At 48.9% G+C, this 20,143-nt stretch overlaps 1 protein-coding gene across 8 annotated transcripts in view; it reads right to left on the reverse strand.

The window, feature by feature from the left end:
• Positions 1 to 11,719: 11,719 nt before the first annotated feature.
• The window catches only part of B4GALT1 (beta-1,4-galactosyltransferase 1), a 36,899-nt gene continuing 28,475 nt past the window's right edge, over positions 11,720 to 20,143 (reverse strand). For 4 of the 8 annotated variants that reach the window (XM_075137139.1, XM_075137144.1, XM_075137145.1 and 1 more), the window contains exons 5-6: positions 18,486 to 18,590; positions 14,593 to 17,887 (exon numbers count right to left, since the gene is read on the reverse strand). In XM_075137139.1, coding sequence (XP_074993240.1) covers positions 17,752 to 17,887; positions 18,486 to 18,590 — 241 coding nt within the window. In that variant the 3' untranslated portion in view covers positions 14,593 to 17,751. Of the gene's footprint in view, positions 13,096 to 14,592; positions 17,888 to 18,485; positions 18,591 to 20,143 lie in introns of those variants that run through there. The other 4 variants (XR_012670943.1, XM_075137142.1, XM_075137140.1 and 1 more) reach the window with 4 other exon arrangements.

Here is a 20,143-nt window from a genome sequence, read left to right on the forward strand (position 1 = left end):
AAGAACTGGTTTGCTAAAACCAGATGTCTGCATCCACTTTTGCTGATCCCATGCTGGGGCTTTTGCACCTGACGCTTGCGGAGAGGCTGTTCTCTCGTGGTAAGGGGTTTGGCGGAGCCAAGGTCGCTTTCCCAGGACTGTGCACATCTGTGGCTTGGCAAATAAATGGTAAGAGAAAAGAGGTCCTCTGGCTGGACAACCTACAGAAGGAAAGATGGACAGAAAGTGCTTGGGCAGGTGGATGCACGGCATTCACCTGGCTGTTCCTGACACGCTCAAGTCACGGGACTGTGCACCAGAAACGAAGGGGATGCCCTGAGTGTTGAGATCTGGCAAGAGCCTGTGCAGACAAGATTAGGAATTAAAAATTTCATCCCTTCAGGATGAAATCGTCCACCCAGACGAACAGCCTCAGATGTGCAGGTCTATCCCAGCTCACAGGTGTGCTGTGCCATTCGAGCATCCGGCAGACATTGGTCATTTTAACTCACTGCCAAACTTGCTCAGTACTTTCATCTCTGATAAAACAGTTGTGAGGGTTTAAAACAGAAAATGCAGTTGGCCAGGAAAGGGGATATTCTTCCTGACCCCTGCGAGTAACCAGCTCTGCAGCCTGAGCCCTGGTTTATAGTCTCTGTCACAACACAGAGCTGCAGAAGTTACCTGCAAAGTTGTAGATGCCTCCTCCACAGAGACATACCTAGTGTCAGGGAAAAAAAAGGAGCATCTTTATTGATGGAAAGACTGAAGGCCAGAGGGGACTATCAGAGTGTTCCCTTTTCCTGCACTGTACCTCTGAGCAGGGCTCAGAGACGGTCTCTCCCTTTCGGATACGTGGCACAAGGTAATCTTCCTGCTGTAGCACTCCTTGCTCATTTCTGCAGCCTCTTTGAATATGCATGTTTCCTTGTTCCTCTGGAAATGCAAACAGCTTTTCCTACCAGGGCTGTGCACAGAAGCAAGATCCCCCTGTTTCTAATGCCATTATCCACTTGCTTACAGCTGGAGGTTGCATTATCCCTATTAACTGCAGCACAAAGAGCTCATGGTGTTACCCACAGATACACTTCAGTCTCTCTGCAACACTGCTTTCCAAGGCAGATCTCACATCTGGCATTATTGGCCTTCAGTTGCATTTCTGTCATTTATTTATTAAAGTTAATTTCACCAGACTGTAATGATTTATTCAGATCCAGAGCCTCCTGTAACAGAGAGCCATTATTTGCTATGCCACCATGTTTCCGCCATCTGCAAACTTCATAAAGGTTTTGTAACAGCTGCTTTTTGAAAGGTCACCAAACCACTTTTTAAGCTCTGTTTCTTTTGCATAAGGCATGGGTCTTACCAAAGCATCAGGTGATATTAAGTAAAAAATGCTTTGAGATAATCTGATTATGTAACAAACACCGTTCTCTTTATTGGATTGAAGCAATAATCCTGTACTGGTTTTTTTTGAAGGAAGAAAAATGGAAGAAAACAAGTTTGTTTGACAATGCTATGCCTCACAGCTGACTTCAATAGCAATTTTCAGCCTCTTTGTTGATCCTGAGTGCCAAACTGATGTTTGGATAAGTGGCCAACTGTTCCCTTGCCCTTACTACTTTTATCTTCATGCTGAAAATACTGTGCCGGTTTCCTTTTTCTGCCAGGAACTGCAATGGAAGCATTGGCTGGTGTGGATGGAGAGTGCGTGGGTATGGGAGCACCTGCAAGAACAAGTGGCAGGAGCAGCCGCAGGGCAGGCAGCTGTGGACGGCACCTTCATTAGCTGATTACAGGAGTCCTACTGTTTTCCAGACCACCCCAAAACCGGGGATGGTCTGAAATATGTGACAGCCTAAAACAGGCCATACTGAAGCCATTAAAAATAGTGATGGGAAGACAGGGAACAGGGTAGGAGACATAAAGCGTCCTGGTAAGGAGCCAAAGGGCAGCGAGTGCATCTTAATGGTTCCCAGAAGAGGAGCAGGATGGAGATACAGGAGACCATGATCACCATCAGCTCCTAATGGGTACAAAAAGGCAAGGCTCAAAAGCAGCACACAATTCCTGAGGTAACAGTCCAGGAGCCATCATAAAACCACAACAGCGAATGTCCCTCGCTCTGCATTGCCACTAATTGTCCCTGGACAGACCGCTTGCATTTTGGTGCTTGCATCCTGGACATCCTTGTGAGTAAGGGGATGCAGGGAGTGACAGCGAGGAAACAGGCTTAGTTTCAAAGTAAATATTCCCCCTTTCCATAAGGTCCCACAGTGAGCTTTGTTGCATTGTTGTAAGATGAGCTTTTGCCAGCATTTTTGTGGTGCTCTGAGATTTCTGATTTGCTTTTCTGCCATCTGCTGCTGTCGCCCGGGGCTCTACCAGGAAGGACATTGCCGCTGCTGGTAACAGCTCCAGTCCTTACACTAAAACAGCGGATGTTGACTGCACCAGAACCCTGTCCTGGCCTTTGTACTTGTTGCCAGCTTGTCATGAGTGCCTGGTGTGTGAACTGGCCTGCGGTACCAGGTGTCTCTTATTAATAATGTGCGATGTAAGTGCGATAGCAGTAGAGGCCTTGAAAGTTTTGGAACAGGTCAAAAGCTCCAGGATTATAAATAACTCGCTGGCGGACGATTGGGTGTGCAGCCTCAAAAGCTGGGAAAAGCCTGTGTTAAGCGTACCAAAGAAAAGCAGCAGCAGCTGAGCAATGAGAAACACATCTGAGCAACAGGGTCAGGCACCTGCTGCGGCGTGGGAAAGCAACACCCGCCGGCACCGCGCAGGGAAAGGGGTGGAGGATGAGGGCTAAGGGCTGTCTAGAAACTCAGACACCTTGAGAAGTTCAGGATGCTGAATGTGGTGTGTTTCTGGGGATTTCTGTCCCCAGAATCACTGCTGCAGAACGACTGTGAGGCTGTGAGTGCCCCTGCTCCATGCAGCCCTGCTCTCCTGGGGACCACACGCAGCCCCAGAGCAGCTGAGGTTGGAAGAGACCTCTGCAGATCATCTGGTCCAATCCCCCTGCTCAAGCCAGGCCACCTAGAGCCAGTTGCCCAGGACCATGTCCAGATAGCATTTGAACATCTCCAAGGATGGAGATTCTCACCACCTGCCTGATTGCAAACCCTGACAAAACCCTTTTCGGCTGCCCGTGTCACCCAGGCTGGTGCATGGTGCTATGAGTGTGTCTGAGCATGGGGTTTTGTGCACATTTCTCCTATCTAATGCTCCAGTCCTCAGTGAAGCTTTATTATGTATCAACTCAATGTGGCTACTCACGATTTTGGGCAGCATTATAATCTAGCACGTAAAGGACAGAGCACCCCTTAGCAAAATGCTTCAAGAGCGGGCCAGTGGCAGTGTTTTAGACACGCTGATTTTCAAAGCAGCTAATTTTGCAGAGGGCAAACTCCCAGGCAGAGTGCTGCATCAGCTGGGTACAGCCCTGCAGTTTGCAGTTGCCACCACTGACTCTGATATTCAGCTGCCCTTCACATGTCAAGTGTTTGTATCCTCACCGATTTCACACCACCTCTGCAATCACCATCACCTGGCTTCTTGACCACCAGGAATTCTCATTTCAGCAAGATCATAGCTTTGAGGGCTGTTAGGTGGGCCTCCCTGAGCAATCCCAATTTCCACTCGTGTTCCCCATGTTATCTGGGCAATCCTTGTTATATCAAAATGGCATTCTGGGACCTTGTTTCTGTAGGATTGCTGGTGAGAAGTACCACAATGTTCATGCAAGTTAGAGGTGACCAAACCACAGTCAACTGCTGCCACGGCAACTGTGTTTTCTAAGGGTGTTTTAGAATGATTTAGGCAGGAGAGGATCTCTGGAGTGCTCTTCCTCAATCCCTTTGCTCAGAGCCAGGGTAAATCTGAATTCACGTTAGGTCACTTGGGGCTTTGTCCAGGTGAGGTAGAAGCTGTAGTCTTCCCATTCCTATTGCTCCAGAGACACCCAACCCATCCCCTCAGCTTTGTGCTCCATAGTAAGACTCCTGCTTAGACCAAACCTTGGAAAACTGCCCAGACCTGGAAAATATGTGGTGCAAACTTTTAGCAGCTGGGTGAAAAAGTGAGTTGTACAGACACAGGTGGAAAGCCAGTGTTTTCTGAAATGGGCAAAACTCAGACATTCTGAAACCCTGACTGCATCTGTGGTCCATCCATTGTTTTAACTCCACACCCCATCTCACATTTGCCATTGATGTTCTCACACAGGCTTCACACTTCCTTGTCTCAAGCATGTCCCCAGGCGATGATGTTTAGAGAGTGAACGCATGAACTGCATGCAGACCCCGGTGCCTGGGCTGAGCTTAGCACTGCCTACTCTGTAAGAACACATTTGCCCTGGTCAAATGCAGTTGGAAAGGCAAAGAAATTGGACCACCAATAGAAAAATAATCTCTTTTCCCTTCAAAACTCATTTTCTCCAGTGCTGGTCTTTTCTCTGGCACATCATGCTCTTCATTGGGCCCACATATCTCTGAGAATATTTCTAGAAATGGGGAGGACAATAGTTATGCTGCAAAGATGTCTCTTCCCAGGCTGTGGAGCACATCCTGCCCCTGGAGTGATGCTCTGACCCCAGATACCGTTCATCAGCACTGCGCTTCCCTGAGGGGACTCGACAGTTCATTTCCTTTAGAGCAGCCACTAAATCCCATGGGAAAGAGATATGGTGATGATGACTTTTTTTTTTTCCCCCCAAATGAGATTTTTTTCTATTCCAGATTGTGGTTTGGAAAAGGAAAACTGGGGCATTTGATAGGTGGGGTGCTGCTGGAGGGATGACTTTTCAGCCTGTCTCTGTTTCACATGGGAGTCTGCCAATGTTTTGCATTTTTTCACCAAGCTGTTTATTTCCCTCTCAAAAGAAAGTTGGAAGGTGTAAAAAAACCCCAGTCAGTGAGCTCTTATTGCAGTGTCCTACGTGCCAGCAGCCAGCACCTCCACAGATGCCTGGAAGAAATGCTCCCAGACATGGGCTCAGCGTCCCTTTGCCAGCTCTGGATGAGTTGGACCCAAGCGTGGAAAGCTTCACAGCTCCTCCCTTTCTCTCTTGCAGCCGGGCAGATGCTCACAGTGGTAAATACCACGTCGTGTTTTGGCTTTTGAAACACAGTGCAAAGTGGATTTGGAAAGCACAGGCAACCGTTTGGCTCCATGCTGTTTCCCTGGCAGTGCCCTGCAGGCTCCTCCAGGCTTGCTGGTGTCATCCATGGCCCTCGCTCCTGGCCACCTGTCCTGGTTCCGGCTGGGACAGGGTTAACTTTCTTCCCAGTAGCTTGGGGGGTGTGCTGTGTTTTGGGTTCGGTGTGAAAGGAGCGTTGATGGCCCATTGATGCTTTGGCTGTTGCTGGGTGATGCTTGCACCGGGAGGGGGAAGCACAGCCGGGGTGGTGGACCCAGCTGGCCAATGGGGTGCTCTATACCATGTGACATCATGCTCACTATATAAACCGGGGGGGGCGGGGCTTGCCCCCATTCGTGACACGTGGTCGGCGGTTGGTGAGCAGTTGCATTGTGCATCGCCTGCTTTGTGTATTCTGTTATTGTTGTTGTTCTCATTATTATTCTTACTGTTCTACTTCGTTTTATTTCAATTATTAAACTATTTTTATCTCAACCCGGGAGCTTTCCTACTTGTGCCCTCCCGATTCTCTCCCCCATCCCACCGGAGCGGGGGTGAGCGAGCGGCTGCCTGGGGTTTATTTATTTGGCTGGGGTTAAACCACGACAGTCCTTTTTGGCGCCCAACGTGGGTCTCGAAGGGTTGAGATAACAACAGATTAACTAGAGCATATTAAGGAATTTATATCTGTTAACATATTAATTTGGTCTGCACCATGCTCTTGTTTTTACTGTACCTGTTAAAGATTGGAGTTGGGTTTTGTAGTCTGTTGTGCTCTGCAGTGATTAATGATGTTTTGCCTGGGAGGTTTGTTACTAAAACGCTGGCATTGGGGGTTATTTGGTATTTGGGATTCGTAATGAAGCCGTTTCTGCATTTCGGGTACCACCTCATGGAGACCATTAGCAATTATACCTTTTCCTCCGAGAGATTTTTTATGGAGGAAATAGAGAATGGCACCCTCGCTACCTTCATCTCCTTTGTTAAAATAACTTGTCAGTACCTTGAACATCCCTGGGTAGTTAAGATCCATCTATTGGTACTCCTTGGGAATATTGTTGCGGTTTTATCCAAGGTTAGTAAGCAATTTAAGAGTGTCATCCAGAGATCTGCCCCAAGGCTGGATAGTTATGAGTGGCAGGGCGAGTGGGATAGCATGGGCAAATGCCTAGGGCGATGGGCACCCCCAGTGTTCTGGAAATTCGTCCCTGTACAAGTGCAGAATCCTGAAAAATTAGTAGAATATTTGGAAGAAGTATGCTGTCACCCTGGCCATTCCAGGGAGACGCACATTACTACAATGTGCTGGGGCCTGGCCCACGCCTACCGAGCCCTGTTTAACACCACTCAGAACCCCCAAGGGGAAGGAAACGTCTCTGCAGCTGATGACAAAACAACAGGACCTGTGGCTACCCCACCCCCCACGGCAAGCACAGCGGCTCCCTCACCCCCCAGGGCAGGCACGGCAGCTACTCTGCCCCCTGCGACAGAGAACCAACCCCTGCCGGTATCAATCGCCCCTATACAAAAAAGAAAATGCACAAGAAAACCAGCTCGTCTAGTAAGGGATGAAGATGAACCAGGGCCATCACGAGAACAGGAGGAGGAGGAGGCAGAACCCGTAAATGAGATGGTGACCACCCGATCCCTATCTCTGGGTGAGCTGCGAGATGTGCGAAAAGACTTCAGCCGTCGTCCAGGCGAGCACATTGTCACCTGGCTGCTCCGGTGCTGGGATAACGGGGCCAGTAGCCTGGAATTAGAGGGTAGGGAAGCCAAGCAGCTGGGATCCCTGTCTAGGGAAGGGGGCATTGACAGAGCGATTGGACAAGGGGCACAAGTCCTCAGCCTCTGGAGGCGACTCCTGTCAGGTGTGAAGGGAAGGTATCCCTTCAAGGAAGATGTTATATGTCACCCAGGCAAGTGGACCACCATGGAGAGAGGTATCCAGTACCCGAGAGAATTAGCTGTGCTGGAGGTGATTTATGATGACCTGAACAACGAGCAGTTATCCAAAGACCCAGATGAAGTCAAATGCACCCGACCCATGTGGCGGAAGTTTGTACGGAGCGCACCAGCGTCACATGCAAACTCATTGGCAGTAATGACCTGGAGAGATGGAGAGGAACAAACAGTGGATGAGTTGGCTGGCCAACTCCGGCAATACGAAGAAAGTCTCTCTTCCTCCCTACGGGCCTGTGTCTCCGCTGTGGAGAAACTGTCTCAGGAGGTCCAGCAACTCAAAGAGGATATGTCCTGCTCCCCACCTGCACGGGCCAGCGTCTCAGCCATTAGGAGCAAGCGTCCCTCTGCTCAAGAGAGGAGACATCGTGGGTACACACCCCGGAGCACCCTGTGGTTTTACCTGCGTGACCACGGAGAGGACATGAGGAAGTGGGATGGAAAACCTACCTCAGTCCTACAGGCACGGGTACATGAGTTGCAAGGAAAAACAACCACAAAAGGGGGTTCTTCCAGGAAAACTGCTGCTCCAGTCTCCAGTGAGCATTTCGCCAGACACAGCAGAAGGGCTGATTCCCCTTCCAACCTTAATAAAGAGACTTCTGATTCATACTTACAAGAAGTGGATAGCGAATATGATGACCAGGACTAGAGGGGCCCTGCCTCCAGCCAGGTGGAGGAAAGGGACAACCGGGTTTACTGGACTGTGTGGATTCGATGGCCTGGCACATCAGACCCACAGGAGTATAAGGCTCTAGCAGACACCGGTGCACAGTGCACCCTGATGCCATCAAACTATAAAGGGGCAGAACCCATCTGTATTTCTGGAGTGACAGGGGGATCCCAAGAGTTAACTGTATTGGAGGCCAAAGTGAGCCTGACCGGGAATGAGTGGCAGAAGCACCCCATTGTGACTGGCCCAGAGGCTCCGTGCATCCTTGGCATAGACTACCTCAGGAGAGGGTATTTCAAGGACTCAAAAGGGTACCGGTGGGCTTTTGGTTTAGCTGCCCTGGAGACGGAGGAAATAAACAGCTGTCCACCTTGCCTGGTCTCTCGGAGGACCCTTCTGTTGTGGAGTTGCTGAGGGTTGAAGAACAGTAGGTACCAAACGCTACCACAACAGTGCACCGGCGACAATATCGCACCAACCGAGACTCCCTGATCCCCATCCATGAGCTGATTTGTCGACTGGAGAGCCAAGGAGTGATCAGCAAGACTCGCTCACCCTTTAACAGTCCCATATGGCCAGTGCGAAAGTCTAATGGAGAGTGGAGACTAACAGTAGACTACCGTGGCCCGAACGAAGTCACGCTGCCACTGAGTGCTGCCGTGCCGGACATGCTGGAACTTCAACACAAACTGGAGTCAAAGGCAGCCAAGTGGTACGCCACCATTGATACCGCTAATGCGTTCTTCATCCCTTTGGCGGCAGGGTGCAGGCCACAGTTTGCTTTCACGTGGAGGGGCGTCCAGTACACCTGGAACCGACTGCCCCAGGGGTGGAAACACAGCCCTACCATTTGCCATGGACTGATCCACACCACACTGGAACAGGGTGAGGCTCCAGTAATACATTGATGACATCAATGACAGTAATACATTGATGACACCTGCAATACATTGATGACATCATCGTGTGGGGCAACACAGCAGAAGAAGTTTTTGAGAAAGGGGAGAGAATAGTCCAAATCCTTCGGAAGGCTGGTTTTGCCATAAAACAAAGTAAGGTCAAAGGACCTGCACAGGAGATCCAGTTTTTAGGAATAAAATGGCAAGATGGACGTCGTCAGATCCCAACAGATGTGATCAACAAAATAACAGCCATGTCTCCACCGACTAGCAAAAAGGAAACACAAGCTTTCTTAGGCGTTGTGGACTTTTGGAGAATGCATATTCCAAATTACAGTCAGACCGTAAGCCCTCTCTATCAAGTGACCAGGAAGAAGAACGATTTCAAATGGGGCCCTGAGCAACGACAACCTTTGAACAAATTAAACAGGAGGTAGTTCAGGCAGTAGCCCTTGGGCCAGTCCGGCAGGACAAGATGTAAAGAACGTGCTCTACACCGCAGCCGGGGAGAATGGCCCTACCTGAAGCCTCTGGCAGAAAGCACCAGGGGAGACTCGAGGTCGACCCTTAGGGTTCTGGAGTCGGGGATACAGAGGATCGGAGGCCCGCTACACTCCAACTGAGAAGGAGATACTGGCAGCATATGAAGGGGTTTGAGCTGCTTCGGAAGTGGTTGGCACTGAAGCACAGCTCCTCCTGGCCCCCGACTGCCGGTGCTGGGCTGGATGTTCAAAGGGAGCGTCCCCTCTACACATCATGCAACCGATGCTCCGTGGAGTAAGTGGGTCGCACTGATCACACAACGGGCCCGAATAGGAAACCCCAGTCGCCCAGGAATCTTGGAAGTGATCACGAACTGGCCAGCAGGCAAAGATTTTGGAATATCCCCAGAGGAGGAGGTGACGCATGCTGAAAACTGCCAGAAAATGAGAAGCAATATGCCCTGTTCACTGATGGGTCCTGTCGCCTTGTGGGAAAGCATTGGAGGTGGAAAGCTGCTGTATGGAGTCCTATACGCCAAGTTGCAGAAGCTGCTGAAGGAGAAGGTGAATCGAGCCAGTTTGCAGAGGTGAAAGCCATCCAGCTGGCCTTGGACATTGCTGAACGAGAAAAATGGCCATACTTTATCTCTATACTGACTCATGGATGGTGGCAAATGCCCTGTGGGGTGGTTGCAGCAGTGGAAGCAGAACAACTGGCAGCGCAGAGGTAAACCCATCTGGGCTGCCGCGTTGTGGCAAGATATTGCTGCCCGGGTAGAGAACCTGACAGTAAAAGTATGTCACGTAGATGCTCACGTACCCGAGTCAGGCCACTGAAGAACACCAAAACAACCAGCAGGTGGACCAGGCTGCTAAGATCGAAGTAGCTCAGGTAGATCTGGACTGGCAACATAAGGGTGAATTATTTATAGCTCAGTGGGCCCATGACACCTCAGGCCATCAAGGAAGAGACGCAACCTATAGATGGGCTCGTGATTGAGGGGTGGACTTAACCATGGACGCTATTGCACAGGTTATCCATGAATGTGAAACATGCGCTGCAATCAAACAAGCCAAGCGAGTAAAGCCTCTTTGGTATGGAGGACGATGGCTGAAATATAAATATGGGGAGGCCTGGCAGATTGATTGTATCACACTCCCACAAACCCGACAGGGCAAGCGCTATGTGCTCACCATGGTGGAAGCAACCACCGGATGGCTGGAAACATATCCTGTGCCCCATGCCACTGCCCGGAACACCATCCTGGGCCTTGAAAAGCAAGTCCTGTGGCAACATGGCACCCCAGAAAGAATTGAGTCAGACAACGGGACTCATTTCTGAAACACCCTCATAGACACCTGGGCCAAAGAGCACGGCATTGAGTGGGTTCTGCCACACCCCTACCATGCACCAGCCCCCAGAAAAATTGAATGATACAACGGGCTGTTAAAGACAACACTGAGGGCAATGGGTGGTGGGACATTCAAGCATTGGGACACACATTTAGCAAAGGCCACCTGGTTAGTCAACACTAGGGGATCTGTCACTCGAGCTGGCCCTGCCCAATCCAAACCCTTACATACTGTAGAGGGGGATAAAGTCCCTGTCGTGCACATAAGAAATATGTTGGGGAAGACAGTCTGGGTTACTCCTGCCTCTGGCAAGGGAAAACCCATCCGTGGGATTGCTTTTGCTCAGGGACCTGGGTGCACTTGGTGGGTGATGCGAAAGGATGGGGAAGTCCGGTGTGTACCTCAAGGCGATTTAATTTTGGGTGAAAATAGCCAATGAACTGAATTGTATGATGTTAGTTACTATATAATACTGTATGTCATCCCTTCTATGGTTACCATATGCCATATTAACAGTATTACAGTAAGAATCACCCAGATTAATGTAGGATGAACTCCGATGAAACTGAGCAAGGTGCAACAATGATAGAACCGGACGAGCGCCCAGAACTGGCCTCAGCATGCAAGAGTCCAACACCACCCACCATCTCTCCTGCCCTGCAAGACTGTTACAACAGATGGAGCCCAAAGTCATGGACTAGATGAACTCAACGGACATTTTAGAGGCATGGCCCACGGACTTAGGGAATGATATTTCTGTGTGTATATATATAAAAGGCACGAAAAGTGGTGATGACTAGTTGGAAAGTATTGGAAAATGTGAGACCTGGGCATGATGTAGATGGTATGGAATAAGGGGTGGATATTGTCCTGGTTCCAGCTGGGACAGGGTTAACTTTCTTCCCAGTAGCTTGGGGGGTGTGCTGTGTTTTGGGTCCGGTGTGAAAGGAGCGTTGATGGCCCATTGATGCTTTGGCTGTTGCTGGGTGATGCTTGCACCGGGAGGGGGGAGCACAGCCGGGGTGGTGGACCCAGCTGGCCAATGGGGTGCTCTATACCATGTGACATCATGCTCAGTATATAAACCAGGTGGGGGGAGGGGGGGCTTGCCCCCGTTCGTGACACGCGGTCGGCGGTTGGTGAGCAGTTGCATTGCGCATCGTCTGCTTTGTGTATTCTGTTATTGTTGTTGTTCTCATTGTTATTCTTACTGTTCTACTTAGTTTTATTTCAATTATTAAACTATTTTTATCTCAACCTGGGAGCTTTCCTACTTGTGCCCTCCCGATTCTCTCCCCCATCCCACCGGAGGGGGGGTGAGCGAGCGGCTGCGTGGGGTTTATTTACTTGGCTGGGGTTAAACCATGACACCACCAAAGCAGCAGTGTCCTTTTGCACAGGGACTATGTTCTCCTGTGGCTCCACTGGCTCCGGCTTGGTGCTCCTGAGGGGCTGGTTTGTTGCTGTATCCGTCAGACAGCTGGGGAACCGCTGACTGACCCATGAAACCTCCCAAGGATGGAGACCCCTTGCCACGCCGGTACACTGGCCTAGGGCTCCACCACCCTCCTGGGGAAGGGATTTCTCACAGTGTCCATTCTGAATCTCCCAAGCCTTCCCTTCTGCAGGAAGACAGGGAATTTCAGTAGAAGTCCTGCTTGACTAAAAAGGGAGCTTCTTGCACTAAAATGCAAAAAAAGATGCATTTAAGAATGGGAAATACAATAGACAGCAAAAGAATGTAGTAAACATTACTTGCTTTGATACTTAGAGGTGGTATCAGGCAGGTCCAAGACCACCTACAGCTCAGACTAGTGAGGGTCATCAAGGGTAGTACAACAGGACTCTACAGCCATGCCAGAAGTCGTGGAAAATGCATGTCCGCTGACGGATGGAGGAAACAACGTGGTGCTGGACAATATGGAAAAGACTACAATGATCAATGGATTTTTGTAGCATCTTCACAGGTAAAGCCTGTCCCAGATCTCTGCATTCACCAGCATGGTTTGGGAAGGAGATGGGAGGGCCAAACATAGGGTTTAAGGACTGCTTAGAGAAGCTGGACATACTCATATCCATTGGAACGGATGTCACTCACCCGTAGGAGCTAACAGTGCTGGTTGATGCGAATGAAGCTGCTGTCAGTCATGGTGGAATATCACGGAAACTGGGAAAGGGCTGATTGAAAAGATTAATATTATGCCCACCTTTAAGAAGGGCAAGGAGAAGGATCTGGAAGCAGCAGTCTGTAAGCAATACCTCCATCCTTGGAAAAACCATGGAGCAAGACTTCTTGGAGATCATTTTCAAGCATGTGAAGGGCAGAAATGTAACCAGGAAGAGACCACAGGTCTAGGCTTTGGCCTTAACCCCAGTCCCCTGTTATCCCCACTCAGCTCTTCACTGCAACGTCTAGTGCAGGCTTGAGAAGACAGTCACCTCTGACTCTGCAGACATCTTGTCTCTGTGCGCTAACATCTGCGTTGCTGGTAGTAACATTGATGGAAAAGGAAAACAGGCTCCAGGAGTGGGGCTGCTGCCTCGGGTAGACAGAAAACAGAGGTCTCGTATGGGTGCATCGTCCTCGAGTGCATAGACATCCTGCAAACGGGACGTAGGCAAATAAGAACAGATCCAGTGTCAGCATTGCTGTGCTAAGACACAGAGCAAGAGCAAAGGGCAATCACACCCACTTCAGACTCCTTCCAAGGGGGTGAAACGGATCAGCAAACTCCAGCTTAGTCCTTTTCTTCCTTCTAACAACAGCCTCTTTTTTGTTGGGTTTTTTTTCCCATGGGCTGGAGAACAGGAAGGTGTAGCAGGGCAAACATGTGGGATAAATGTCAGAGACCTCTGCTCACCCATCCTGGCCACTGGCAGGCAGGTGGAGCTGGAGGTGGGAAAGGAAGGTCTGCTAGAGTAAATATGGTCTCAACAGCAAAAGAGTCAAGGGATCCTTTACAAGCCACATGCTGATCTGGTCCAGGGAAGCCTTAGTAACCAGTGGGGAGAAGGGTGAAATCCTACTGATGCTTCTCAGCTGCTTCTTTCAGCAAGGGACAAAATTTCCAGCCACTGAGCCGTGTGACTCCTGCCCATTCCTCACCCCCCCGAGCAGAAGAGGGGAGGAACAGCTCAATACCCTGGGGACAGAAGTACGAGAAAGTGGAAGGTCCGTCTCGGACCATTTTTCTGCCCATAGATACCAAACTTCGACCCCTGAGAAGAAAACACCCACGATTCCTTTGCAATGCCTTTCAGGGTCCAAAAGCCAACGAAAGATGCCACAGGGACCACCTGCCCTCCCCCACTGCAGCCCTCTGCTGCACCCCGGTCTGCTGGCAACTTCCATACAATGATGCTCCTGCATTGTTCCCAGTGCTGCGGGAGCCAGCCCTGGAGGGATGAAGGAGGCAGAGGCCAGTGCCCTCTTCCAGAGCCCTCTGTCAATATGGTCTTCAGAGCATGCCTCCAAGCAACTGCAAGGGCTGGGGGATGTCCTGCCCACTGTGCCAGCCTGGGCCCCAGAGGCTGGTAGCTGGTCCCAGCTGGGAACAGGCCCTCCTCTCCCTGGAGGGCGCTGGGGACCTCAGGCCAGGTGCCTAGCCTCAGCCACAGTCTTGCAGCCAGAAAGATCTCTTCCACGGAAACTGTTTTCATGAGAAAGTGCCAGGGAACACAGGCAAACATTTGCATCAGTTTCCCAGGAATGACTTCTCCATTTCCACACTCTAGCCAAACCCACAAGCACCCAGGAGCAAGCAGTGGCCTCTTTCCCCCAAGCAGCCAACAGCCTGGGTGAGGGCTTGCATGCCCTGCCTGGTTCCAGGAGGGCTTTGCATGTTGTCCTCCTACCCACAGGTAAACGAATCACCCTATGGTTTTCTGGTGTCATATGGGGACTCTTGGATCTGTTTCTCTAATGCCAGTAAAAATTCTGCAGTGCAGAGAGAGAAATTCACTCAGGGGGGCAGCCAGAGTGGGGGAAAAGCCGGAGAAAGTTAATGCAAGGAAGCTAAGGCATGGCCCAGTCCACCCCATCGGCCAGAAACCCACCCAGCTGGAAGGGTAATTCAGAGTAATGCTGTCAGCCAGACATCATAACTGAAAATACTTTATTTGACATCAATAGTAAAGTAGGAACATTGGATTATACATCCATCGATATATAAATGATAAAAACGCAAAAGCAAAACCATCTACAGGAAACCCACAAGCAGTCCAGTAAAAGTAACATCCCAGGGAAAAGCTGCATGCCAGGACCCCCCCTCATCCTAACAAGCAAACAGTAATCCCAAAGAAACCAAGCATTAGCGTTTCCTTTGCAGCTTTGTTCTGGGTTTCAACCGTTACACACAGTATCACTTTGAATGTTGCTACCAGTACAGGAGAGGAAAAAACACCACCCACCACAGATCACGGCCAGAATTCAGTTCTGTGCAACATGAGTGTTTGTAGAAAAGGCCCCCAAAAATCCCAGGGAGAGAAATTTCATGGCCAGGTTGAGTCAAGAGCGTTTCGTGAGTTTGACCAATACAGCTTACACAGGGACAATGAGATCTGGAAATCACGGGTCAGCACCGAAGGGCGAAATAAGCAACAAAAGGCAGCTTCAGCTTTTACATGGCTTGTGGCTTTAGCAGTAGAAGAGAAACTAAGCGACAGTTTCTTGCACCGCTAGTCTCTCTCTGCTGAAAATGATTTTCAGGTTTCCCAGTTTCCATTTCTCTCCTCTTTCAAGGCACATGCGTAGAAACCATCGATTGCAACAGCCAGAAACAAGTGCTCACACCACCTCCATGATATTCAATGATTTCGGCATACAGCGAAACGGTGAGTTGTTACACTAACTTTTTTCTAATCTTCAGAGAATCCTACGGCAAGGGGAAAAAAAAAACCAAACCCACTCAATTACAACAGGTAGCCCCTTTGCATAGCCTGTTAGCAGACAGACACCACTACAGCTGAAGGTCCCAACTCTTCAATTTACAAAAGGCTCAGCACGAAATCAAGGTGCTCTCTGCAGAGACCTGGGATTTTCAGTGGAGCGTCGATGAGTTTTGGTGCTGACCTGCCACCTGTGGGAGCGGGGCCCTGCTTCTAAGGCACCTTTGAAAAAATAAAAAATAAAGTCTTGCCTGTGTCTCCATTACTGGTGCAGACTAAGCTACACCGATGTTTTACAGGTAGACATTTGACCTGACTTCTGTAACACATCCTCTTCTTGTACCCTTTTGTATCTGCAAGAGCTGGAGCCTGACCTGCCAAAAAGGAGTCATTTTTTTAACGCAACGATAAGCACAAGAGACCGGCTCTTAAACACGAGCCTGCTTCCTTGTGTTTTGCTCCTGCTCCATGCAAGCTCACCTTCGCTCAGCTCCCGGCACGACTGAAGCAGCAAGTCTGGCCAGCAACAGCTTTTAAGGGAAGTGAGACTGAAAAGGCAGCTGGGTGTCTCCCTAGTAATTAAAGTCTCCGTGCATACTTTGAGCCACTGCTGGCCTAAGAAGAAACGCGCTGTCCCCCGGCCCCTGCAGGATCCCACCCCTGCAGTGCAAGGGTTCAGCAAAACCTTCAGGTCTCAACAAAAAAAAAAAACCTAAAACAAAAAAAACACAAAAAAAAAAAGGGAAAAAAAAAAGAGGCAGTGCTGAAGAAGATCCCCAATACAAGAAGTGTCCCTGATTTCAACAGCCTTCAGCACAGGCCAAGGAAGTGCAAATTGCTGTGGTCAGAGCTGGTGGCAAAGTACTCTCCAGAAGGAATTCAGTTCTCAGTTCTGGCTGAGAGCTTTAAATCACTTAAACCAGCTCCGAGGGTGTCAGCGCTTGAGGCTTTCATACGGTCACGGGAAGGAAAAGCAAGGTGTCTGTACAGGTGGTGCCCTGGTGCACTGACAAAAAGTAGTACTACAAAACATGCGTGTCCCTTAAAGCCCGAGAAAATCAGAAGGGAGCTTCCAGACAGAGGACACGCATTGCAACAGGCTTTAGGCAAATAAAAATCGATTGGATGTCAGCCCTGCTGTGAATATCTCAGCACCGCAGGAGATCTCATGGACAAATAGGCAGAGCAAAGATACATGGCTTATATATAATGACACACATAAAAAGCCTACTAGTCTGAAGATAAAGGAGGCCTTGAATCATACCCTATTATGCTGCACCCGAGTTTAATCTGATATTAAATATACTGCTTATGATGTAAAAATTACTTTTAAAAGTCATTAAAATGTTACGACAACAAAAGTAGTAAGTCAATTCAAGTTTTATGCATGACCTTGCAAGAAAAAATTTGTTTTTAGGAAGCTTCAGACAATGTTTGAATAGCGTGGTAACTTTCTACCACTGTTAACAAGTGTCAGCAAATTTTAAGGCCATAATTTCATCGCGCAATTAAATTATTTCATCTTTATTTCAGGAAAAAAACCAAAAACACTCCCTCTGCCCCCCCCCAATGCCCCCAGGTGGTGTTGCGCTGAGGCAAAAAGTCACTACCACATCCAGAAGTAAGGTTATCTGAAGCCAGCCGTTTTCGCAGATGCCATCAGTGTAGCTCCCACCCTATGCAGAGAGCTCACTGGCAAATTCTGGCAAACTCTGGCTCAACTCACTCAAAGCCTCCTTTGAGACTAACAGAAGTAATGACATTCATTGACTCCAGACTTGGTTGTTCAACACTTGCTCTGCACACAGAGAAGACGTTTGTTTTGGTCACTATGAGAAAAAAACATATGATATTGTCTCCATTAAAAAAAAAAAATCTAATGCAAAGCGTAAACTTGTACAATTTTAGCAGCATTTTACAGTCCTTCATAAAGTAAAACCAGGAATGAAGTAAAAGGAATGTTTTCATCCATCTCATTTAAAATATCAAAATATCATGGGCAGTAATTGCTGATGCATCACAGTTGTAATCAGTAAAATTTGGGTCCAGCATTTAACTCAACATGGGGAGCACTGCAGCAAATAGATCAGATTCAACATTTTCTGGCAAAGTAAATATTTACAACTCTTATGTACAGCTTCTGGACTTACAAAACAATGGAGAGCTAGAAAGTTGTGTAAAGTCAAGTTTGGAATTAAAAAAAAAAAAGAAAAAAAGCACTTGTCCAACCAATTTGGAGACGCTTTGGCATGCCAAAAGAGGCCTTTTCTTTTTGTTCATTGCAGCTGTTATAAAACCAGCAGATATAAAGCTTCAGTGAGGCCAGATGTCCTGGGTAACATAGGCAAGGTCTCTCTTGTGCCTGTGATGTTAGCTATTTGGCGAGCCAATATCCACTGTGATCTTTGTATACAGAGGGTACTTGTCCGTTCTTAACACCTTGTAGGATAGTGTATTTAAGCCGTCAGAGCTCATTGTCTCCCTTGTGTGAGCAATTCGGTCAAACCTGCGGAAGGGGGTGGGGGGGAAGAAAAACAACCAAAGAAAGAAAGGAAAAAAAATGTTTAAACAACCCGAACTTTGCATGACATTTTTACAGCCTCTCAGGCGGCATCTCCGGTGTTTTAAGAACCACCCGAGTCCCATAAACGGGTCCCATAAACTCCCAGATTTGGCCAGCCTGAGCAGTGGGCAAAGGCATCCCTATGGGGTTAAATTTTAGCCGGAAAAAGCAGCCAAGCTTTTAAATCACACAGGTCCTTTTCCTGCCCTGCACTACAGCACAGGTTTTATACGCCAAAGACAAGCTGGAAACAATTGCTCGGAGCTTAATTTGCTGCGTTTAAGAAAAAGAATTTAAAAAAAGGCAAGAGACATTCATGCCATTGTGAAATCTTGGGGGAAAAGGTCAGTAACAAAGTAGTAAACTGGTGAGGGGAAGGGGGCAGCTTACAGCGCAGGGAACAGAGAGGTTGGCGAGGGGGGAGATGGCCGCAGGCTGTCCTCGATTGGGCTTTTTGCACAGCGCAGAGAAAGCCAAGCGGCCGGAGCAGCAAGAGCGGGAGGTGCCCCTGGAATCTGCTGCGAGCGGTGGGGAGACGCACCTCTCGGGGTTGGGCTCGTTCTTCCGGTCCCGGGAATGCCGGATCATTCTGCACTTCCCAATGATGGCATCCGGACGGGATATCCCCATGCCTTTAAACACCAGCCTGTAAAAAGCAAGTACATTAAACACCCGTGGCAGGTGACGGATGTGGGATGCTCTGCCAGACCTTCCACAAATGACCATGGGTTTTGGGGTTTTGCCTTTTGTTTTTTTTTTCTTTGAGGATGTTGCTAGTGCGTTTGCAGGCTTGCTACACCAAAAGGGGGGAAAGCCAGTCCCTTTCCCACATGGACACGTCAGCATGCGGAACAGAGACGTCCCCCTGCCAATACCAAGGATCTGCTAATTCACCACACCCTCACCTGCACTGCCAGCTCCTCCAACGCCCAACGCCCGCATTAACCTTGCTCCAGGCTATAGACTGGAATTTGAATGGAAGGCATCTAGTTTTTAACCCATCTGGAAAGGAGCCAGAAGAGCATTCATGTGAAAGCTGCAGTGCTGGTAGAAACTGAAGTGAATGGTGGTGAAGCAGCATGGGGGGGGGGGGGGGGAATGACGCATGGTCAGAGCCACAATGGTCCCAGCTGAGACCTGCCGGGACAGCTGGCAGCCCGTCTTAGTTTGCATGCTCTCTCCAAGGCACCTGCAGTTCATGGACACCAATGCTGGCAAAGAACCTGGTTTCTTCCTCTTTCCACCTTCCTTTTAATGTCTAAGTAGCATCTTCTGCTCCTCAAAACCTGAGTGCCCCAACAAGAGAGGACTACCGCCTTGCTCTGAATGCCCCGCCCCACTGAAAGGTTGTTCCTTGCTTGGTTTATATTAAACAGAAGTGATGTAGTAGGTACAGTATCTACTATTCCATACTGCTTGCTTCTGTAATTTTACTGTTCGCTTCTGTACTTCTAAACAATGAAGACTTGTTGCTTAGAAGTCAGGTAACTAGCAGGTGTTGTGTTTGCAGGTGTGTAGAATTGTAACTAGTCTAAATTGTGTATCCTGGAAGCATCATTAGGCTCCAGTGAAGAATAACCTTGGAAACTATAAACAAACGTGGTCCAAGCATGGCTCAGGGACAAATTGCGACCCTATAAGGTAAAGAGGAAATAAGTTCATGAAGAGTTCACTACCTTAACGACCACCAGAGACCACCCGAGACCCTCAAGAAGACCCTAAAGGCTTTAGTGCGCATGTGTTTAAAATGATGTAATATTATAATTAGTTCTCGGAAATGTAATGAATATGTAAAAGAGAAATTTAAAATATGTATGAGAAGCATGGATATAAACAGAAAAGTGATTAGACCAGGTGTGCTTGATTTGTGGCAAGTCCACCGAGCACCCAGGCCTGAATAAAACAATCTCTCTCCTGAGCGTGTGGAATTGGTTACTTGCACGCCGGGCACGAATCCGCTTTTCGGACAACAGTTTTTGGCGACCCAGATGGGACTGCTGTGAAGCCTTGCCCGGATCAACTTGCCGGCTCTCGGTGGGGAGACCCTGCTCTCTGGACTCCAGCGCGCGCCGACCTTTTGATCGGGGACTCTGTGAGTATCCTCCCCAACCAGAGCAGGTGAGCGACTCAACGGTGCAACGCTAAGGTAAAAGAGATATTGTTCTGGGGTATAAAATTGTGCATGCATGTATTTGGTAA

This window comes from Calonectris borealis, chromosome Z (assembly GCF_964195595.1).
Source record: "Calonectris borealis chromosome Z, bCalBor7.hap1.2, whole genome shotgun sequence".
In the NCBI taxonomy this organism is placed as follows: domain Eukaryota; kingdom Metazoa; phylum Chordata; class Aves; order Procellariiformes; family Procellariidae; genus Calonectris; species Calonectris borealis.